This window comes from Scyliorhinus canicula, chromosome 18 (genome assembly GCF_902713615.1).
Source record: "Scyliorhinus canicula chromosome 18, sScyCan1.1, whole genome shotgun sequence".
Lineage (NCBI taxonomy): Eukaryota > Metazoa > Chordata > Chondrichthyes > Carcharhiniformes > Scyliorhinidae > Scyliorhinus > Scyliorhinus canicula.
In genome coordinates, this window is record NC_052163.1 from 103,129,716 (window position 1) to 103,153,514 (window position 23,799).

A 23,799-nucleotide genomic window follows, 5' to 3' on the forward strand; every position below is an offset into this window, starting at 1 on the left:
GAACATTTCCTTTAAATGATAAATACCATTCACGTAGAGACTGTTGTTATCCAGTGTATATGTTCCCAAAGTGGAAATGTCCTTTGTATTGTCTCTGAACTCACGGTACACAGTAACTTTATTAACATCCTGAGGAGAAGAATCATTTCCAAATGTGCAGACTGAGTACACGTTGGTGCTGCTAGCATTTGCTGGACTGGAAAATAAAGAGTTATTTAATTAGGGAACTTCATGGTGAAACTGGCAGATCACTGCTATTATGGGCACCAATTTATAGTATAGGGGCTAAAATGCAATGTGTTGTAGCTAAAATCAATGCCTGGTGAGAATGATGCTTAATAACTTTTTCCAACCAATCACTGTCAGTTTGCATTTGGTCCTGCAGGGGGCAGAATGAAGTTGACTTGCTGCTTGCGTTACATTAGGTTGGCCAAAACTTCATCACGTTGAAATGTTGCGATCCATTTTGGGCACCATACTTTAGGAAAGAAATCAAAGCCTCAGAAAGAGGGCAGAGGAAATTGTGGCAGGGATAAAAGATTTCATTTATGTGACGGTGGACCAGAGAAACTGCATTGTTCTCCTCAGAGCAGAGGCATTTGAATAAAATGTGATTGAGGTGATCCAAATCATGAAGTATCTAGCCAAAGTAAATAAGGAGAATCTGTTTCCAGTGGCAAAAGGGTCGGAATACAAATTTAATGTAATTAGCCGAATAATCAATGGTGAGATGAGAATGCATTTTTTTTTAATATTCTGGAATGCACTGAATGAACAGTGGCATGATATCGTATAATAACTTTCAAAAGGAAATATTGAGTTGGCCAAATTTACAGGGCTGTAGGAAAGAGAAAGTAAGGGATTAATCAGATAACTGTTCTAAAGAGCTGCCACAGGTCAGTTGAGCTGAATGAGCTTCTATGTGCTGAATCATTCTATATTTCAATGACTACTGTAAAATTCTAGTACCAGTACACTATTTCTGGCTTCAGTCATACTGTTTATTAATTAATAGCTTTATTTGGGACACATTAAAGCTCAAATTGAGGGCTTTTATTACTGGGCGATTATACGTTCCTCCCTCTCTCCGTTTTGACCCCCCCACCCCCGCTTTTCTACGATTGGAGAATGTTTTTTGTCTTCTACTGTGAAGACAGGTACAATGTACTTGTCCAAATACTTGGCCATTTTCTTGTTTCCCATTATTAATTTCCCAGTCTCATCCTCTAAAGAATGAACACCCATACTGGCAATCTTTCCCTTTTTATGTATTTGTCGAGGTTTTTAAACAACTTTTTTTATATTTCTTGCTTATTTTCTCTGATATTGTGTTTCCTTTTTTTGACTAAATCATTAACAACTAACTTAGAAGAATCTCCAATTGCAATTATAATGATCTGCGTTTGAATCAATGATCAAAATTATATCGAACACGCTGGCAGCTCGGTAGCTCAGTGGTTAGCACAGTTGCTGCACAGCTCCAGGGTCCCAGGTTTGATTCCCGCCTTGGTTCACTGTCTGTGTGGGGTCTGCACATTCTCCCTGTATCTGCGTGGGTTTCCTCCGGCTGCTCCAGTTTCCTCCCACAGTCCAAAGATGTGCAGCATAGGTGGATTGGCCATGTTACATTTGCTCTTAGTGTCCAAATAAGGTTAGGTGGGGTTACTGGGTTATGGGGATAGGGTGGCGATGGTGCTTAAGTAGGGTGCTCTTGCTAAGGGCTGGTGCAGACTCGATGGGTCAAATGGACTGTTCCTGCACTGTAAATTTTATGATTCCATGATTCTATGTGGGGATTATCACCATTTATTCAACATTAAGCATTTACGCTAAACTTGAAATAATATTGAAGCACATACTGATTATGTTTAATGTTATCATTCCATACCTGAAAGAAAGAACTTTACAGCCTGAGAATGTTCTGTTGATATTGCTATTCATAAACGTCTTATTCAGCTGAGGGAAAGGAACAACCACAGTATTAGAGAGAATATTCTAGAATTAGCAAACAGAAATATTTATGTTAATAATTAAATTGTCAACTGACCTGGTAAGCGATGATAATTGATGCAGATCTGGACAGTGCAGAACTGGAAGATAATAGGTTTGCTGTCGGGACCAGGTTAGTGATAATGAAGGTCACATTAAAGTCAAAGGGCTTTGTTTGCAGGTTTGGGGTTGTAGCCACAAATGGTGCTGTTATGAAAAATTAAATGAACATTAAATGGAGAATAAATAGTCTCCAATTGCACCTTCTGTATTCCAGAATGACCGCAAAATAAACCATGAAAATTCAAACCACAGCAGTATATTTTATGGTGGACATTTACCGAAGAATAAATAATCTCCAATTGAATCATTTGTATTCCACAGTGATGGCAAAATAAACCCTGACTGTTCTAACCACAGCAGAATATTTCATATTAGTTTTTGATGTGCAATGAAATGGTAAGAATTGGCTTCTTTTCCCAAGGAATAATTATTACCATCATTTATTCAATTGAGACACAAACTACCTTAACCAGTGATCCTGTAACTGACTGCCTCTCTAGTCAGAAGGTTGTCCCAATTTTTCAGTCTGTGACTGACTTGTAGTCTTATGCTTATGTCTAAACTCAGGCAGCAGGTCTAAATTCAGATGCTGTTCGATTCTTCTTACAGGTTACTCGCACTATGTTGTCAACCTCCCAATTCATGCCTCACATGATGGAGAGGGGATAACATAACACATGCAACATCCACATTAAAAATTACCCATTAACTCATAGACATTCCCAATTTGAGAATGTACCTGAAGGTCAATCAATAAAAATAACTGTGTGCCATTTTTAAAGGGGAAAATTGCATCTCCAAACAGTCAGTGCATTTGGGAATATATAAATAGAGCCTAATAAGGATATGTTTTCTTGATTCCCGCTGCAATAAAGGATATCCTAAGAAAACATAGATTGAAATTATCCGGCTATTCGTGCCAGCGGGATTATCCGGCCCCATTGCCGGCGCCGCATTGCCACAGGATTCCCAGTGGCGAGGGGTGCATTCAACAGGAAACCCGTTGACAATGGCGCGACCAGAAGATCCCACATCCCGCGATGACACCTCCGCTACAAAACATAAAGTGGGTTGCTCGCTAAATCCCAGTCATAGAAACAGAAACCATACTCACGGGATGAAGGAGCTGGTTCATGGTACCCTGAAAAATGAAAGAAGTGTCTTAAATAAAATGAGTCAGGTGGAAATTCATCGTTAAATAGTGGAATAAGACACGTGATAGGTTTGCCTTAATTTTCCGCAATTTGATCAATCACAATCAAGTTGATGAAATAAAAAGTAATAGAAGAGAACATGTTCTTTAAATGATAAATACCATTCACGTAGAGACTGTTGTTATCCAGTGTATATGTTCCCAAAGTGGAAATGCCCTTTGTGTTGTCCCTGAACTCACGGTACACAGTAACTTTATTAACATCCTCAGGAGAAGAATCATTTCCAAATGTGCAGACTGAGTACACGTTGGTGCTGCTAGCATTTGCTGGACTGGAAAATAAAGAGTTATTTAATTAGGAAACTTCATGGTGAAACTGGCAGATCACTGCTGTTGTGCACATCAGTTTATAGTGTAGGGGCTAAAATTCAATGTGTTGTAGCTAAAATCAATGCTGGTTGAGAATGATGGTTTAATAACTCTTTCCACCCCATCACTAACAGTTTGCATTCGGCTCTGCAGGGGGTAGCATGAAATTAACTTGCTGCCTGCGTTTCTGTGGGTTGGCCATAACGTCATCACATGTTGAAATGTGTCGACCCATGTTGCCAAAGTATATAAGGAGAATCTGTTTCCTGTGGCTGAAGGGTCACAATACAGATTTAATGTATTTGGCTAAATAATCAATGGTGATGTGAGAATAAAAAATATTTCAAAATATTCTGGAATGCATTCGAAGTACAGTGGCATCATATCCCATAGAAACTCTCAAAAGGAAATATTGAGTTGGTCAAATTTACAGGGCTGTAGGAAAGAGGAAATAAGGGATTGATGGGATAACTGTTCCAAAGGGCTGCCACAGGTCAGCTGAGCTGAATGATCGTCTCTGTGCTGAATCGTTCTATGGTTCAATGACTACTGTACAATTTTAGTACCATTACACTATTTCTGGCGTCAGAGTCATACTGTTTATTAATTAATAGCTTTATTTGTGACACATTATAGCTCAAGTTGAGGGATTGTAATACAGGGTCATTATATCCGTGGGGGTTTATCAGCCATTAGTCCCTTTTGTTTTCACAGTACTTTTTCTCTAGTGACCAAGATTGCTTAAGTTCCCCTCTGTCTTCCTATTGCTACCTGCTTTTATACTATTCTGGGAACGTTTTTTGTCTTTTCTACTGTGAAGACAGATACAAAATACTTGTATAAATTCTTTGCCATTTTCTTGTTCCTCATTATTAATTTCCCAGTCTCATCATCTAAAGGACCAACACATATATTGGCACTCTTTTCCTTTTTATTCATTTGTCGAGGTTTTTACCAACTGTTTTTATATTTGCTGCTAATGTTCTCTCATATTCTATCTCCTTCTTTGTCTTGCTAAATCATCAACAACTATCTGAGAAGAATCTCCAATTTCAATTATAATGATCTGAGTTTGAACTCGTGATCAAAATTGTACAGAACATGTGGGAATTATCACAATGAGATATCCTCAATCACGACACAGGAGAGAAGATAGATGATTCAAAGGCTTTAATCATCTGAGAACTGTACAGCAGCCGAGAAGTGTGCTCATCACATGCTGCCGAGTGAGCCCCATCCTATATACCGTTTCCTGGGGGCGGAGCCAGAGGCGGAGTCCGCCAGGGTTCGAAGCCCGGTCTTAAAGGGCCAACGCATTAAAGGTAAGGTACCATTATAGCAGCTAAATTTATTCAACATTAAGCATTTACACTAAACTTGAAATAATATTGAAGTACATACTGATTAGAATTAATATTATCATTCCGTACCTGAAAGATAGAACTTTGCAGCCTGTGAATGTTCTGTTGATATTGCTATTCATTAACGAGTTATTCAGCTGAAGGAAAGGAAGAGCCACAGTATTAGAGAGAATATTCTAGAATTAGCAAACAAAAATATTTATATTCATAATTAAATAATTGTCAACTGACCTGGTTAGCGATGATAATTGATGCAGATTTGAACAGTGCAGAACTGGAAGATAGTAGGTTTGCTGTCGGGACCAGGTCAGTGATAATGAAGGTCACATTAAAGTCAAAGGGCTTTGTTTGGAGGTTTGGGCTTGTAGCCACAAATGGTGCTGTTTTGACAAATTAGATAAACATTGAACAGATAATAAATGATCTCTAAAGCCATCATTTGTATTCCAGAGTGACAGCAAAATAAACCATGAAAATTGAAACCACAGCAGAACATTTCATATTGCTTTTTGATGTGTGATGAAATGGTAATGTGTGATGAAAAGAATGCCTTCTTTTCCCAAGGAATAATTATTACTATCCTATATGCAACTGAGACACAAACTACCCTCACCAGTGATCCTGTCACTGACTGCATCTCTGTTTCGAAGGTTGTCCCAATTTTGTTGAGACAGTTACTGACTTGCAGCCTTGTGCTTATGTCTAAACGCAGGCAGCACATCTAAATTCAGATGCTGTTTCTTAAAGGTTACTCACACGATCAACCTCTTAATGCATGCCTCACACGAAGTAGAGGAGATAACACTGCACATACAAAATCCCGGTTAAGAATTCCCCATTAATTCATGGACATTCCAAATTGAGAATTTACCTGAATGTTCAAACAATGAAAATAACTGTGTATCATTTCTGAAGGGGACAAATTGCATCCCTAAGACACCAGACTGCATTTTGCAACATATGAATAGTGCTTAATAAAGACTTATTTTGTTGTTTCCCATTGCAATAAAGGAAATCTTAAGAAAACATAGGTTGAAATTATCCAGTGGTTGGATCTTCTGGCCCCATTGATGGTGCAGCCCTGCCACGAGACATGCATTCAACGGGAAACCCCAATGGCAATGGTGGGACCAGAAGATCCCGCCACGCGCGAAAGATGCCTCCCCTAGAAAACACATTGGGCTGCTCGGTAAATCTCACTCATAGAAACAGAAACAATACTCACGGGATGAAGGAGCTGGTTCGTGGTATCCTGAAAAATGAAAGATGTGTTTTAAATCAAATGAGTCAGGTGGAAATGCATCATTAAATTGCGTACTGAGACACATTGATAGTTTTGGCTTAATTTTCCTCAATTTGATCACACAGATCAAGTGACACAATCAAGTTGATTAAATGAAAAGTAATAGAACAGCACATCTCCATAAATGACAAATGCCATCAAGAATGAAATTCAATGGGACGGATTATTTCCTTTAAATAATAAATACCGTTTACATAGAGGCTGTTATTGTCCAGTGAATATATTCCTAAGGTGGAGGTGCTCCTTGTGTTGTCTCTGAACTCGCCATACGCAATAACTCTATCAACCTCCTGAGGCGCAGTGGAATCATTTTGGAAAGTGCAGATTGCATACACACTGGTCCTACCAGTATTTGCTGGACTGTTGAAAACAAAGTGACAAGAGGATTAACTAAATGACAAATGTTGACCTATCAAGATTACTGGTCATTGTATTTATCATTGCGATTTTCATTAATTCTGTACATAATTAACCAAAGTTGCAATCAGCCTGTGCCCTGGTAATTCAAATACAGTCCAATTAAATTAAAGTTGATAAGTTGATTGAAATGCATCAGTGTAAAAAAACAGGTATTGAACAATACAATCAGGAAATAGTCATCAGCACACACAAGATTTAACCATTCAATAGTTATTTGTTGTATGACCAGTTGCTATTAAAAACATAGAACCATTGAAAAGTTACAGCACAGGAGGAGGCCATTTGGTCCATCTTGTCCATTCCCACCCGAGGACACTCAGGTGCCTTTTGAATCCCACCTTCCTGCGCCCGGCCCATAGCCCTGTGGCGTACAACACTTAAGGTGTAGATCCATGTACTTTTTAAAAGAGTTTAGGATCTCTATCTCCACTACCAACTCGGGCAGCAAATTCCAGACACCCACTACCCTCTGGAAAAACATTTCTTCCACATGTCCCCTGTTACCCAGCCGACTGTTTATCCAATTTGTTACATTACCCTGAATCCTTTCACTTTAATGACCATTCTGTGGGACCCTGTCAAATGCCTTGCTAAAATCCATGTACACAACATCCACTGCATTACCTTCATCAACCTTCTTGCCACTTCCACAAATAATTCAATCAAATTTATGAGGCAAAACCTTTCTTTAACAACACCATACTGACCATTCCTGACAAGTTCATGCCTTTCTATGTGACAGTTAATTCGATCTCTCAGGATTGATTCTGCTAACGTGCCCACCGCCAACATAAGACTAACCGGCCTATAATTGTTTGGCATCTCCTCCCTGACCTCCTTCAGCAGTCTAGGAAACTTTCCATCTGGCCCTGGCAACTTACCATCTTCGAAGGATTCCATCCCTTTGAGTACTTTCTCTATCTTTATGATTAGCCTGTCCAATATGTCACAGCTATCCTCCTGGATTATGTACATCTTCCATCATTTCAATCATTATTACCTTCTAACCTTTAACAATGCAGTGTTTTATCTTCAATTAACTTTCATACTTTTCACTATATATACAGTAAAAACATCACTGACCTGAAGGAAACAGTTTTGCAAGCTGAAAATGATGCATTGATTTTGCTCTTGTTGTACAGATCTGTGAGCTGCAAATAAATTCACAATTGCGCTGTTAACGGAAAAAGTTCTCAGTGATAGGAAATATGTTTCCGTTAATCAGATACTTCAGTCAATATCAAAACATTTCTGAAAAGTAACTATTATTGGTATATTACTGTAATCTATTTGTTACATAGATTTACATAGAATTTACAGGGCAGAAGGAGGCCATTCGGCCCATCGAGTCTGCACTGGCTCTTGGAAAGAGCATCCTACCCAAGGTCAACACCTTCACCCTATCCCCATAACCCAGTAACCCCACCCAACACTAAGGGCAATTTTGGACACTAAGGGCAATTTATCATGGCCAATCCACCTAACCTGCACATCTTTGGACTGTGGGAGGAAACCGGAGCACCCGGAGGAAACCCACGCACACATGGGGAGGATGTGCAGACTCCGCACAGACAGTGACCCAAGCCGGAATCGAACCTGGGACCCTGGAGCTGTGAAGCGATTGTGCTATCCACAATGCTACCGTGCTGCCCTACAATACTACCGTGCTTACCTGGTGAGAAATAACAAATGATGCAGATTTGTACAGTGGGGAATTGGAATCTTGTAGAGGCTGTGTGAACTCCAGGTTTGTTATAACAAAGGTCACATTGAATTCAATGGGCTTCTCTTCCCGAGTTGGTGCTTGTGTTGTCATTGTTGGTGTTACAGCTATCATGAGATAGAAGAAGAGATACAATAAACATTAATATTTTTGTATAAACATAATTTCTGAGCCTGAATTATTCTCCTTGGAGCGAAGGAGATTTCTGGATGATTTGATAGAGATTATGACAAAGAAAAGAGGTTCCATTATCTTATGGCGCAAAGAATAGGGGATATAGAACATAGAACAGTACAGCACAGAACAGGCCCTTCGGCCCTCGATGTTGTGCCAAGCAATGATCACCCTACTCAAACCCACGTATCCACCCTATACCCATAACCCAACAACCGCCCCCTTAACCTTACTTTTTAGGACACTACGGGCAATTTAGCATGGCCAATCCACCTAACCCGCACATCTTTGGACTGTGGGAGGAAACCGGAGCACCCGGAGGAAACCCACGCACACACGGGGAGGACGTGCAGACTCCGCACAGACAGTGACCCAGCCGGGAATCGAACCTGGGACCCTGGAGCTGTGAAGCATTTATGCTAACCACCATGCTACCATGCTGCCCACAAATATCAATTTAATGTTTTAGGCAAGAGTTGCACAGGGAACATGAGGAAGAGCATTTTTACGCAGCAAACGGTCATGACCTGGAAATCGCTGCCTAGGAGGTGGCAGAAGTGAAGATGATTTCAAAAGGAAATTAGGGGCTGGATTCTTCACCAGCACGGCAATTTGCGATTGGGCGTAGATTCCAGATTGGGTGAAAAATAAGCTCGCTGCCTGTTCCGATGCTCCAATCCCCCGCAGGCATCGGGATAGAAATTTGCACCCCATACCAATGGGAGGCTGCAAATGAATCATTAAGACTCATTTCCATCCTATTCATGATTCACCGTTCCCCTGGGCCGGGAATCACGTGGGCAAGAATTGATGTAGGTCTTGACAAACGTGCCGCTGACACGGTGGACCTCGTGGTGGGTCAATAGGGTAACTCTTTAAGGGATTTTCCCCCCAAGTCTATTGGAGGACCACCCTCCCTCCCAAAATGCAAGACCTGCCCACCCCACCCCCACGAGACACCCCACCACCATCTGCCTCCCACCAGAGGCCCCCTAAACTACAGGAAAGCACTTAACTGTGTTCAGTGTGGTTCAGGAGCTGCCAATCATAGCTCGATGTTTACAAACATCATTGTTAGTTTAAAACATGGGTTCTTCAAAGCCACTGAAGCATGAAGGGAGATGAATGGAACCATGCAGATAGCTGGTGTGTGTGGAAGTTTTAAACTGCAGCTTAGTGAAAGCAATTTCACAGGGAAATCAATGAAAGGCTTGCAGATCAAAGATCTGAGGGGATTTAAACCCAACTGACTGGTTTTCTCTTTCCAGGAGTTGACAGGTGCTACATTCTTTACCTGAGCCAGCAGGTGTATTGCACATGTCAGTTTTAAAGCAGTGATCTTTTTTCCTTACCTCTGTTGTCTAGCTTCTTTTATGGGTGGCTTCCAGGCAGTGATCTCTCTTATTGGGGGATTCCATACAGGAGCCTCTCTTATGGGGGGCTTCCAGGCAGTGGTCTCTCTTATGGAACCTTCCTTACAGGGGTCTCTTTTATGGCGGGCTTCCAGAAAGAGGACCCTCTTATGGGGGGGTCTTTGGTAAAGTCTCTTAAATTAGGGGGTCTCTGATGGGAATCTCTAATTAGGGGGTCTCTGGTGGAGTCTCCCTAATTGTGAGGTATCTTTAATTAGGGGCTCTCTGGTGGGGGTCTCTCTAATTGTGGAGTCTCGACTGGGGTCTGTCTAATTTTGGGATCTCTAATTGGGGTCTCTAATTATGGGGGTCACTGTATGTGGAGGGTCTCTCTGTTGGCATTTTATATAATTAGATCGTCTCTGGTGGGACCTCTGTAATTAGTGGATCCCTGGTGGGGCATCTGTAATTAGGGGGTCTCTGGTGGTGGTGGGGGAGGGTGGGTTGGTTACGAGGGGGGTAACTGTGGCGATAGCTGGACCTCGATATCGGACTGCCCGCTCAAAATAGTGGCCCGATAGTGGGAATCCCTCACAATCTTCGCCATGCATAAATTTGCATGGCAAATGATTGGGACTTGCTTCCTGATTTGCACTCCCAACATGAGCGCAAATTAGGTGCGATTCAGCTCCGGTGGGAGGTCACAGTCTCCCAAAGACAGAATCTTGCCTCAGGTATCCACTTGCAGGAAATAAAGTTGCACGATGAATGCGACACATTGGATTTTTCTACAGGGAGCTGGCGTGGATTGACGGCAGAATGTGTGCCATAATGACTCTGTGGGCTAAATTTAATTGTTGGGGTTTTGGCATGACGCACAGCCGGAGAGTCAGTTGCAACTCTGCCCCAACAATTAAATATTAAAGGACAATATTAACTAATTTGAGGGATCAACTATTATACTTACTTGTTAGAACAACTGATTCATGATAACCTGCAAAACAAATATATTAGGAAAAGATGACTTAAGCTTATTCAAAAACATTATGATTATCGAGAATGAATTACAAGTTTGAAATAATTGCTGTTACCAGTGTAGCATTTAAGTAATCAGATAAGATGTTCCACATTTAATCAGAAATTGAAGATTTCAGAATGTTAAAATGGAGTCAAACAAGTAGGATTCTTATTAAAAATTAAAGTTTCAATAAAATGGTGTTGCTCCATAAGATGAGGGATAAATGAGGAAGAATCCGTTGCGAAAGATAAATCAACAGACCAGGAGTGAACATTAGTCAGCAGGTCAGGGATGTGAGGCTGGAGAATAGGGGCTCAAGAGAAGTAGCCGTCCAGGGATGAATGAACAAGAGCCAGCGGAATAAAAGCAAGAAAAATCACCGCAGCAAGAGTGAGTGAAAGGCAACACATCTGGGGCGGGATTCTCCCGTAACCGGTGGGGCGGAGGGTCCCGGCGGGACGGAGTAGCGTGAACCACTCCAGTGTTGTGCTGCCCCAAAGGTGCGGAATCCTCTGCACCTTCAGCGGCCAGGCCCGCACCGGAGCGTTTGGCGCCCCGCCGGCTGGCGGGATAGGGGCTTGGCGCCACGCCAACCGGCTGGACAGCGCGAGTTGGTGCATGCGCGGGAGCGCCAGCGCATGCTGGCGGCATCCCCGCTCATGCGCAGAGGGAATTGCATGCGCACCGGGAATCAGGTGCGGAACAATAGAGTGCCCCCATGGCACAGGCCTGCCTGCGGACCAGTGGGCACCAACCGTGGGCCAGACCACCGTGGGGGCACCTCCCAGGACCAGATCCGTCCGCGACCCCCAAGGAACCCCGGAGCTCGCCTGCGCTGCAAGGTTCCGCTGGTAAGGGACCTACTCTGATTTACACCGGCGGGACCGGCTACATACGGGCGGGACTTCGGCCCATTGCGGGCCGGAGAATTCAGGCGGCCCCGGCGTCCATTGAGTCACGCCGGACCCCGCCATTCTCCGAGCCGGCCGGTGCAACCCACGCCGAGCCGGCTTTAACGGGATGGGAGAATTGGGAGGATGGCGGGGACGGGATTAATGCCGACCCCCGGCGATTCTCCCACCTGGCGGAGGGTCAGAGAATCCCGCCCCAGGAGTGAGAATTGATCAAGCAGGAGTAAGTCAGAAGATTAGGAGCGGGATTCTCCGACCCTCCCGCCGGGTTGGAGAATCCCCCGGGGGGGGGGGGGGCGGTGGCGTGAATCCCGCCCCGCCGCTCTAATGCCGGCTGCCATATTCTCCGGCGCCGGTTTTCGGGCGGGGTTTACGCCACGCCGGTCGGTTGGCAGCGGCCCGCCCAGCAATTCTCCGGGCCCCGATGGGCCGAGCAGCCGTCGGTTTCTGGCCAGGCAAGTTGGCTGGTGCGGTCCTCGGAGGAGGGGGGGGGGGGGGGGGGGGGGCGCGAAGCCCCCACGGTGACCTGCCCCGCAATTGGGGCCCAATATCTGCAGGTGAGCCTGTGCCGTGGGGGCACTTCGTCCTTCCGCTCCGGCCCCTGTAGGGCTCCGTCATGGCTGACGCGGAGAAAAGACACCCTCCTGCGCATGTGCCGGAATACGCTGGCCGGTCTGCGCATACACTGAATATGCGCTAACTCGCGCCGGCTGGTGCGGCGCCAATCCCTCCGCCCTCGGCCGGGCCCCCGGAAGTGCGGGGAATTACGCGACTTCTGGTCGACCTGACGCCGGAATTATTCGCGCCGTTTTTTACACCGTTGGGCCATCGCACCGATTCGGGAGAATCCCGCCTCCGGAGTGTGAAAGGGAGAAGTCCACAAATGGCTGGCAACTAGCAGTCGGAGGGTAAGGGTGAGCCAGGAGATCAGCATGACAGAGAAAGACTTGTTAGAAAGATAGTGGCCGGATCACAGTGAAACTGGAAAATGCCTGTAAAATAAAGGTTACAGTGCACGGAAAAATAATTTTTTTAATGGGAGTGAATAAATACCATTCACAAAGAGGCTGCTGCTGTCCAGTAAATATGATCCCAAGGTTGTGATGCCATTTGTGTTGTTTTGAAATTCACGGTAAAGTAGAGCTCTATCAACTTGCTGGCCATTAGCACTCTTTGTGAAATCACAGAATGCTTCAACTGTACTGTTACCATCACTTGCAGGTCTGTCATGTACAAATAGCAGGTGGTTAATTTGTTGTAAAATAGAAACATAGAAAGTAGGAGCAGGTGTAGCCTTTTGGCCCTCTGAGTTTGCTCTGCCATTCATTATGATCATGGTTGAACATCCAATTTAGTAACCTGTTCCCACACCATTAACATAACACTGAACATCAGGTAACATTAATTTAATCTGATTGAAGAATTGATTTCGCAAATCAACTGTGTGGATACCGCTTTTTCTTTATTGGATTAGACTGCATGCCATTCAGCCAGGATTACGCACAATTCTGTACATTTCAAGTTAAGGTTGTTCGATGGCAGGAAGTGTACTCTAGAACTCAATGCCAATGATTCCCACATTCAATGAATGAGTGAAAGGAAAGGTGAGAAGTTTGGATAATTATAATCTTTATTAGTGTCACAAGTAGGCTTACGCTAACACTGCAATGAAGTTACTGTGAAAATCCCCTAGTCACCACACTCCAGTGCCTGTTCGGGTACACAGAGGGAGAATTCATAGTGTCCAATCTATCTAACAAGCACATCTTTTGGGACTTGTGGGAGGAAACCGGAGCACCCGAAAGAAACCCACGCAGACATGGCGAGAATATTTGGGTGTTACAACAATGCGATTAAGGAATCATCTCAACAGCATCCATCAACAGGGCTTTATTTATGTAATGGAACAAAGTACACGTCAATTGAAGTTGATATACATTGTAAGATCTAATTTCTTTTTTTTTAATTTAGTGTATCCAATTAATTTTTTTTTCAATTAAGGGGCAATTTAGCGTGGCCAATCCACCTACCCTGCACATCTTTGGGTTGTGGGGGCGAAACCCACGCAGACACGGGGAGAATGTGCAAACTCCACACGGACAGTGACCCAGAGCCGGGATCGAACCGGGACCTCGGCGCCGTGAGGCAACAGGGCTAACCCACTGCGCCACCGTACTGCCCTAAGATCTAATTTCTTACCTGAAAGAGACAGATCGGCATTTTAAGAATGTTGAATTTACTTTGCTGTTGGTATAGAGTTTATTGAGCTGCAAAAGATTAAAATGCAACGTTTTATTACAAGAAGTGCAATGAAATGTAACATTTTTGATCCTATTCACTTAGATATATCATGATTACCTCGTCAAGAATACTGTTCGAGTTGTTCAAGTACGATGGGGAAGTAAGATTTTGTAGATTTGAATTGAATGGAATGAACACAGTGAAGGTTACGTTGACTTTTTCTGTTTGAGTTTCTTGAACTGGATTGTTAGTTACAGGCACAATGGGAGGTTCAACTGTAATATAAAGAGGTGCAAAGCAAAATGGGATTAAAGCGCTTAGATCTATCCAAATAAGGATGACAACATATTAAGAGAGATCTTTCTGAACGTCCTCTTAGGTCCACTGAATATCAGAAACTGGACAACTTGGAGCATATGCCCTAGAGATCCTGCCTTCTAAATGCCCTGGAAATGACATGATTAGAGATACATTTCAATCCCCTTCAAGCTCTACAAAGCCAGCAAGTGCCTCTGTCACATTGGCTACCTCTGCTGAGGTAAAGACCCTTATGCACACCCAGCTCAGAGGATGACTGGATCATATGATATTGAGATTGCCTAGAGTAGATAGGTTGGCCGACTGCTTCCCCAGCTAACTGACCAAGTGCAAATGAGGACCAACCCCCAAATGCTCCAGGTCCATTCGGCACCCAGTGCATTCCATCAACTGGATGCACTTGGTCTTCCCAGGGAACACATCAATCCTCATCTCTCAATATGAGCAAACATCAGGGATATTTCAGTATGCATTTAAAATGATAGTAGATAAATATACCTTAACAGCCTAAAGATCAAGAGATTTGACAGAATCTTTGCACACACATAAATGGTAATCAATGTTTTTATTAATTATCCCTCAAATATTTTTGTTTGTACCTGTCAGAAGTCTGGTTGTTCTTGTGGTGGATGCTTCACTAGAGGTAATGAATGTGACTGTGCCTGTAGCAGGGGTATTTATGGAGGTTTGAGTCGATGTCGGAGTTTCTGTTGCTGATGGTGTGGGACTTGATGATGATTCTGTTGCACAAAATAGAACATTCAGACTATTACACCAGTGTTCCTGGATTAATCTTTATTTTGTTGATAGATTTCATATGATGTTATCCAGGATTTAGTTATATTTATTGCCAAGATGAGTCCTGTACATCACTCCATTTGCATTATTGTTGTGTTGCTCAGCACAACCTCAGCCACCCCCATGAGGTTAACAATCATTTTCACTTTGGATTTGTTGCTGTTTGTTATCTGAAGCAACATTAGGTGAGTGTGTGGTATAATTTTGATGTTGGCACAATACACTGGAGTGAAGCACACTCCAGTTCAGCAAAATTCAGACACAGTAAACTCAGGGAGGGGAATAGGGATGGGGGATGTCAGGGGGATGGAGGGTGTGTTTCTGATACTGTTTATCCTGATTTCAGTCCTGCATGTCCTGATTTCAGCCTAGGCTGCACTGAAATCCTGCTAGATATGCTGACGTAAGACCCAGCAGCATAAAAAAACATGCAAGGGGGCTAATCTGAGCTACAAGCGAGCACCGCAAAGAACTGATTGGATGGTATTTGGCTTGGGAGAATGCTGACAGAGTTTGGCACTTTTCTCCAGACTTCGGGTTCTCCGTCACAGACCAACAGCTACTAAAACCATACCAGATATGCTGGGTGGGTGCCTCGACAGAACCACTGCCCAATAATTGCCCCATCAACTAACTATTAAAGTAGTTGATGTTAGCAATCCAAACAGCACATTTCTAACAGATTGTATGATTTGTGCATTCAAGGTAATCTGTGATGTTAATGTTTAGCCATAATGCTTATCTTAATAAGATAATGTTGCAACAACAGCAAATGTTATGCCGCATGTTTCTCTCCTGCAGAATTGTAGCTGACACAAAGAAAGAACAATTTCAATTATCATGGGTGTGATTTAAAAGGGCAGCACGGTGGCCTAGTGGTTAGCACAACCGCCTCATGGCGCTGAGGTCCCAGGTTCGATCCCGGCTCTGGGTCACTGTCCGTGTGGAGTTTGCACATTCTCCCCGTGTCTGCGTGGGTTTCGCCCCCACAGCCCAAAAATGTGCAGGGTAGGTGGATTGGCCACGCTAAATTGCCCCTTAATTGGAAAAAATAATTGGGTAATCTAAAATTTTTTTTAAAAAAGGGTGTGATTTAATGCCCTCATCGCGCCCAACTTGGTGTCGTGACAAGGCCATTGAACCTTGCGAGAGGAGTCAAATGCATGACTGTAATTGTATCAATAAAACTAAAAGATTATTATTTCATTACATATTCATAATCCTGCATTAAATGGAAAGGAATCAGAGTTGAATTGCAGATAACAAATGTAGTCGAAGACTCACCGCTTGTAATGAATTGTGCAGTTGTGATTGTCACTGATTCAGCTGTAGACATTAGAGTAAAGTTGCTTGTAATTATTGCTCCTGTTGTTGATGCGAAAGTTGATGTGGAAGTCGGTTCTGCAGTCCTGGTATGTGTGCTTGCTGTCAGGGATCCATTTGCTGCTGTGAAGGTAGTTAAAGGCATACTGAGGCAAACCAAAAATTTTGAACATCAAGCTGAGAAATCTGTATTAAAGTGTGATTTTCTATGGTTTTCCATCACTTTGGTAATACTCAAAAACCTCAGTAAGATAAACGTGTTCATGTTGAAACGGCAAGAAAGTTACACGTGATATTTCCACATGGCCCGCCCCTGCATTATTGTCGTTGATGATGTACTAGGACAGTATTGAGATCCTATTTCGTGATATGTTTCTAATCCTGTTTGGGATTGAAAACATTAGGAATTGAATATTCATATTGTCCTCACCACTTGTGTTATGGAGGCATGTTGGGGAACATGCCTGGAATATGTAATGAAATAATAATCTTTTAGTTTTATTGATAAAATTACAGTCATGCATTTGCAGCACCGAGGAACACATGACTATACAATACGACATGTGTTGCATAAGGGATCTCAGCAGGAAAACTGTGGCAGAGGCCACAAATAGCCCCATTTTGTACACTGGGGAGCTCTCCTCACCGGACCACCCCAGTGTAGGGAAAGAACGTGGGAGCGGGATTCTCTAATCCCGCTGCACAGTGTCCACGCCGTCCTAAACGCTGTCGCGTTTTACGACGGCGTGAACGGGCCACTGCCAGGACTAATTCTTTTTTTTTTTTTTAAATTTAGAGTACCCAATTATTTTTTCCAATTAAGGGGCAATTTAGCGTGGCCAATTCACCTAACCTGCACATCTTTGGGTTGTGGGGGCGAAACCCACGCAGACACGGGGAGAATGTGCAAATTCCACACAGACAGTGACCCAGGGCCGGGATTCGAACCCGGGTCCTCAGCGCCGTAGGCAGCAATGCTAACCATTGTGCCACCGTGCTGCCCTCGCCAGGACTAATTCTGGCCCCTACAGAGGGCCAGCACAGAGCTGGAGCGGTTTGCGCAGCTCCGGCAGCCGATCCTGGTGCAAACTGTGCGCAGTGGGATCCGCGTATGCCTGCCAGCTTGAGAGACAACAGGAGCACCGTACTGCCTCTTTTGGGGACGGCTTACCATAATAAATTCCAACCTGACAATATTATAGACGTTAAAAAGGAACAGGGAAGAAAAATGAATCTAATTTCAGTGTGTAGTTATGGTCCTGGTTTAAATGGAAAGCAATTACATTTGGGTAACATGTAAAATTTTACTCGGATAATCACCATTTGTAATAGCTTGCGCAGTCGTAGTTGCTGTTGATCCAGCTGTCAATGTTGGAGTGGAGTTGCTTGCCATTGTTTGTGCTGTTGGATTTGATGATGTGGGAGTTGATGGAGAGCTCACTGCTGCAGTGGTGGTCTGTGCACTTGCAGTCGATGTTTCAGATGTTGCTGAGAAAATAATTATTGTCATCACTACGACAAACAGGCGAGCTCGAATCAAATACAAAGAGATCTTAATACAAATGCAAACTTACATGTTAAATGTTAACATTTTGTAAGAATACACATTATTCAGTCGGCTAAATATATCTTTGAAAAAGCAACAAGAAAGCGCCCAGAGACATTTGCACATGATTCTCTGCTGCATTATAATGAGTGGGGAGGTAGGATTATGATATCTTGCGGCTATTTCCTGATTTGGTTAGAATACTGCGCTTGATTGAAAAGAATCATAATGAAACTGCTTGAAATTTCAAGGAATCAGATTGGAAAATAAGAATGTTGGTTAATTCTCACCACTTGTAATACCTTGTGGTGATACAATTGTTGTTGATTCAGTTATTGATGTTGAAGAGCTGCCTTTAGTTGTTGATTCTGTTATGTTTGCAGATGCAGAGCTCGATGCTGCATTGTTGGTCTGTGCACTTGCAGTTAATATTTCTGCTGTTTTGGTGAAAATAGATAATGGCATATTTGAGTCAAACTGGTATCATTCAACACCATACTCAGAAATGTATATTAGTACTCAAATGTCTCTGGTTTGTTTCCAAATCTCCTAAAACTCAGCACAAGCATGTTGCAGTTGAAACGAAGCAGAGGTTAAATTCACAAATAATTCTCCTCTGCATTGTTACAGACGTAATCGGTAAAACTGCAAGACTTAGACTTTATTTTAGTGCGCTGCCAAACACGTGATTAAAATTGAGAGCAATTACATTGAAAGACCAGATGAAAGTGTGCTTGGATACTCACCACTTGTTGCAAAGCCTTGAGTTGTGATTGTCGTTGATTCAGTTATCGACACAGACCTGGAGCTACCTGTTGTTGTTTCTGCGACTGGACTTGTTAACGTTGTTGATATAGAGCTCACTGCTGCAGTGATGCTCTGTACACTTGCAGACAATGTTGCTGTGAAAGCGAAACATGGCATTACAGAGAGAAAGAGGCCACTTAGAATGGAATAGAATCAGTACAATGTCGAAGGAGACCATTCGGCCCATCGAGTCTGTGCCGACCCTTCCAAAGTACACCCTACATAGGTCCAATTCCCCACCCTATACCTGCAATCAAACCCTAAGGGCAAATTTAGCATGGCCAATCAACCTAAGCTGCACATCTTTGGACTGTGCGAAGAAACTGGAGCACCCGGAGGAAACCCACGCAGACACGGAAGAAAGCGCAAACTCCACACAGACAGTTGCCCGAGGTTGGTATCAAACCCGGATCGCTGGCACTGTGAGGCAGCAGTGCTAACCGCTTGGAATGAGATACACAGAAATCTAAATTAAAATACTAACTGCGGTGTTCTGTTAACATTTTGTTGGAACTAAATTACTCAGTTGGTTAAATGGTTCCATGTGGAAACAACAAATAAACACCAGTTAACATTCACACAAGATGGGCAAGGCAGTATGAGTATGATATCTCGTCACTTAAATTTCCTGATGTGGATCCTATATTGCATTGGATTTCAAAAGAAACACAAATGAAACGGATGATCAATGTTTACTAGGGTACTCACCACTTGTTGTAGTGAGTGGTGATGTTGAGGTTCTTGTTGATGCTGGAGCAGAGCTTGTTGTGGTTGTTGATTCTGATGCAGGGGCTGATATTACAATGCTGTTGTTGCCATTCAAGTTTTCTGTTTTTGCAAAACAATTATATAATATTACATAATAACTAATGATATATATCATGCAAACTAGCAACTGTGAATACCATACGCAGAAATCTGAATGAAAAAAACAAACTTCTATGACCACAGGGCGCCATATAAGAGTAAGGGATCACCCATTTAAGACAAAGTTGAGGAGGAATTTCTTCTCTCTGAGGGTAGTGAGTCTGTGGTACCACAGAGGGGCAGCATGGTGGCATAGTTGTTAGCACTGCTGCCTCAGAGCGCCAGAGACCCGGGTTCAATTCCCGCCTTGGGTGACTGACAGTGTGGAGTTTGCACTTTCTCCCTGTGTCTGCGTGGGTTTCCTTCGGGTGCTCCGATTTCCTCCCACCGTCCAAAGAAGTGCAAGTTAGGTGGGTTGGCCGTGCTAGATTGCTCCTTAGTGTACAAAGATGTGTAAGTTAGGTGGACTTGCGGGGTTGCGGGGATGGGACTGGGAAGTGCTCTTTCAGAGGGTCAGTGCAGACCTGATGGGCCGAACAGCCTCATTCTGCACTGGAGGAATTCTATGATTCTAGGGCTGTAAAGGCTGGGTCGTTAATTATGTGCAAGGCTGTGATAGACAGATTTTTAATCAGCAAGGGAATACAAATGTTATGGGATAAAGGTGGGAAAGTGAAATTGAGGATTGTCATATTGAATCAGTCATGATCTCATTGAATAGCAGAGCAGATTCCATGGGCTGAATTGCCCCCCGGTATAATGAATTTGTTAACAATTGAACATATTACAAATCACCCACAAATATTTGCAAAAGACACAAAACAGCAGATTAATTTTGCAAATGTTTCCCCCATGCATTATTCTAACTATGACCAGAACAACTGCAACATTTTCCATTTTCTTCAGTCGTGAGTCACAATTCTGTTTTAAATTCGAAAGAATAAGGTTGGAACATAAAAGGAACTACGTTACTCACCACCTGTTGTAATGCCTTGTGTAGTTGCAATTGTCATGAATTCAGCTGTTGATGCTGGACTGGATCTGCTTGTGGTTGTTGACCCTGGTGTACCTGTTGAGGTGGGAGTTGCTGCAAAGCTGGATGCTGCAGTGGTGGTCTGTGCACCAGCAGTTGAGGTTTCCGCTATTTCAGTCAAAACAAAAATTTGCATATTTAAGCCCAACCAACAACTTGCAACAACATGCTCCAAAACGAGCATTAATATACTGGTTTGTTAACAAACTTCCCCAAAAATACATCACGGGCATATGGCAGCAGACGAAAAGCAGAAGGGAAAGATTACCTGCTGCGTTATTATAAACATTAAAACTGTAATACTTGCAGTTTATTTTAGTATGTGGCCATTCTCCTGAGCGATTACATTGGAACAGCAGATAAAAGAGTACTTGGACCCTCAGCCCTTTAGATTTGAAGGAATCAGAGTGGAAAAATATCAACCAATGTACTCACCATTTATTGTAATGCCTTGTGTTGTGATTGTTGTTGATGCTGGTGGGGAGATGCCTATAGTTGTTAATTCTATTGCACTTGTTGATGTGAGAGTTGAGGCAGAGTTCAGTGCTGCAGTGGTGATCTGCGCAGATGCTGTTGATGATTCCGCTGTGTCAGTGAAAATAAATAATGACACAGTCGAGTCAAACCAGCAACTCACCATACGCAACAACATGTATGAACATACAAATGGCTTTGGTTTGTTATCAAGTTCACAAAGAATACGACATAGGCATGTGGTCGTTGAAGCAAAGCAGAAGGTGAAATTAGCAAATGATTCTCCCCTGCGTTTCTATGAATTTAAACCATAAAACGGCAATCTTGGTTTTAGTATGCGGTCAAACTCATGAGGTGAGATTTAACGGGGCAAGTTCTGAGTGCGGTAGCGAGCGAGGTTTCCCATGAGCTCCTTGACTCCGCGTTGGTGAGCTCACCTCATGTTGCAGTGATTAGTACTGTTGTAATTGTGCTAGATTCAGCTATCAGTGCAGGAGTGAAGCTGCTGGTTGGCATGAGCATTGATGGCAAGCTCACTGCGGTAGTGGTGATTTGTCTACTTGCAGATGAGGGGCTAAATTCTCTGACCCCCCCCGCCGTGTAGGAGAATTGGCGGCGGGCCTCGCGAATCGCGCCACGCCGCCCCGATGCCGGGACGTGATTCTCCGCAGACCGGAGAATCGGCGCCACTGGGGACGGCGCGGCGCCGGTCGGGGTATGCGCCGACTCTCCGGCCCAGGCCGGTGGGGTTGGCGTGCTGATTCTCTGGCCATCAATAAAAAGCCGAGTGCCACCGGCACACTCTGACATCCTCTGAGTCGGCGGGACCTCGGCGTTGAAGAGTCTGGGGGTGGCCTGTGGGGGGGTAGGAGGGGGGTCCGACCCCGGGGAGGCCGCTGTAGTCGCCTGGTCCGAAATTGGGGCCCACTGATCAGCGGGCCAGCCTCTCTGTCGGGATCCTCCTTTCCTCCACGCCGGCCCCTGTAGGCCTGCGCCATTTGGTGTCAGGGCTGGCGCAGGGAAGAAGGCCACTGCACATGCGCTAGTTGGAGCTGGGCCAACTGCACATGCGCGGACCCGGCGGCGCCGGGTTCACACAGGGATCGGCAGCTTGAGCGGCGTGGGCCACTCCAGCGCTGTGCTACCCCACTGTGGCCCAGAGAATTGAGTCTCGGAGCCACCGATGACGCGGAGTAAAACACTCTCGTTTTTCTGCCGTTGTTGGCACTTAGCCGTCCGATGGGAGAATCCCGCCCGAGGTTTCTGTTGTTGAAGTGAAAATAATTAATGATATATCCGAGGTAAACTAGCAACTTTAAATTCCGTAAATCAAAATGTGAATTAAAACGTAAACTTATATGATTTGTTAAAAATGCAACATCATCCAAATTATCCACAAATATTTGAAATAGACACTAAGCCGCACATGAATTTTACAAATGATTCTCCCTTGCACTTTTGTAAGTGTGACCAGCAAAATGGGAATATGTTTGAATGACAGTATATAGTCATATGTCTGCTTTAAATTTCATTCACCTGAGGAAGGAGCAGTGCTCCGAACCCTGGTGTTGTAAGACTTCTTACTTTAAATTTCAAAGAATCATATTGGGATCAGAAAAATGTACAATTATATTTACCATTTGTTATAGTGCCCTGTGTTGGAATTGTTGTTGATTCGGTTGTTGGTGCTGGAGTGGTGATGCCTGGAGTTGTTGATTCTGTTGCACTTGATGTGGGAGTTGAGGCTGAGTTCGATGCTGCACTGGTGGTCTGTGCAGACGCAGTTGATGATTCTGCTATAACGGTGCAAATCAATCAAGACATAATTGAGTCAAAACTGCAACTTGCAATACCATACTCAAAAATGTGCATTAACATACAAACGGCTCTAGTCTGTTCACAAACTGTCCCAAAAAACAGCACCGGCATTTTGCAGCTGGCATAAAGCAGAAGGTGAAATTACTAATTGTTTTTTCCCTGCATTAATATGATGTTAAAACATAAAACTGCCATATTTTGTGTTCATTACATCATGTCAACATATGATTTAAATTGAGAGCAATTACATTGGAGCATCTGATAAACGTGATCCTGAATACTCACCACTTATCGTAGAGCTTTGCGTCGTGATCGGTGCAGGAGGGGAGCTGCTTGTTGCTGTGTCGGCTACTGGACTTGTTGACATGGGGGTTGATATTGAGATCACTGCTGCAGTGGTGCTCTGTGAACCTGCAGTCGAGGTTTCAGATGTTGCTGTGAAAGTGAAGAATGACATTACTGAGAAAAAGCTGCAACTTGGAGGGAAGCACAGAAATCCAAATGAAAACACAAAATCTTCTGTGAACCCATTGATGGAATACAAATTTCTCAGTTCATTAAATATATCAAATATTGCAATAGGAACAAGTACCAAGTGACATCTATAGATGAATTTGATTGGACCATTAATTTCACGATGATGCTCACCACTTGCTGAAGTGACTGTTGATGCTGAGATACTTGTTGATGGTGGAATGGAGCTTTCTGTGGTTGTTGCTTCTGATGAACTTGTTGATACAGGAGTTGGTGAAGAGGCTGATATGGCAGAGCTGCTACTTGCAGTTGATGTTTCTGTTG

At 43.5% G+C, this 23,799-nt stretch overlaps 1 protein-coding gene across 1 annotated transcript in view; it reads right to left on the reverse strand.

Annotated features, from left to right (window-relative positions):
* The window catches only part of LOC119952993 (mucin-16-like), an 83,326-nt gene that overhangs the window by 35,037 nt on the left and 24,490 nt on the right, over positions 1-23,799 (reverse strand). The window contains exons 43-68 of the mRNA XM_038776740.1: positions 23,650-23,793; positions 23,287-23,436; positions 22,821-22,979; positions 21,145-21,294; positions 20,653-20,817; positions 19,578-19,697; positions 18,809-18,964; positions 18,353-18,499; positions 17,837-18,004; positions 16,478-16,639; positions 14,995-15,135; positions 14,195-14,352; positions 14,036-14,103; positions 12,890-13,059; positions 10,875-10,901; positions 8,331-8,488; positions 7,742-7,809; positions 6,426-6,598; positions 6,161-6,187; positions 5,167-5,315; positions 5,005-5,072; positions 3,368-3,537; positions 3,167-3,193; positions 2,048-2,196; positions 1,889-1,956; positions 27-196 (exon numbers count right to left, since the gene is read on the reverse strand). Of these exons, the coding sequence (XP_038632668.1) occupies positions 27-196; positions 1,889-1,956; positions 2,048-2,196; positions 3,167-3,193; positions 3,368-3,537; positions 5,005-5,072; positions 5,167-5,315; positions 6,161-6,187; positions 6,426-6,598; positions 7,742-7,809; positions 8,331-8,488; positions 10,875-10,901; positions 12,890-13,059; positions 14,036-14,103; positions 14,195-14,352; positions 14,995-15,135; positions 16,478-16,639; positions 17,837-18,004; positions 18,353-18,499; positions 18,809-18,964; positions 19,578-19,697; positions 20,653-20,817; positions 21,145-21,294; positions 22,821-22,979; positions 23,287-23,436; positions 23,650-23,793 (3,312 nt within the window). The remainder of the gene's footprint in view (positions 1-26; positions 197-1,888; positions 1,957-2,047; positions 2,197-3,166; positions 3,194-3,367; positions 3,538-5,004; positions 5,073-5,166; positions 5,316-6,160; positions 6,188-6,425; positions 6,599-7,741; positions 7,810-8,330; positions 8,489-10,874; positions 10,902-12,889; positions 13,060-14,035; positions 14,104-14,194; positions 14,353-14,994; positions 15,136-16,477; positions 16,640-17,836; positions 18,005-18,352; positions 18,500-18,808; positions 18,965-19,577; positions 19,698-20,652; positions 20,818-21,144; positions 21,295-22,820; positions 22,980-23,286; positions 23,437-23,649; positions 23,794-23,799) is intronic.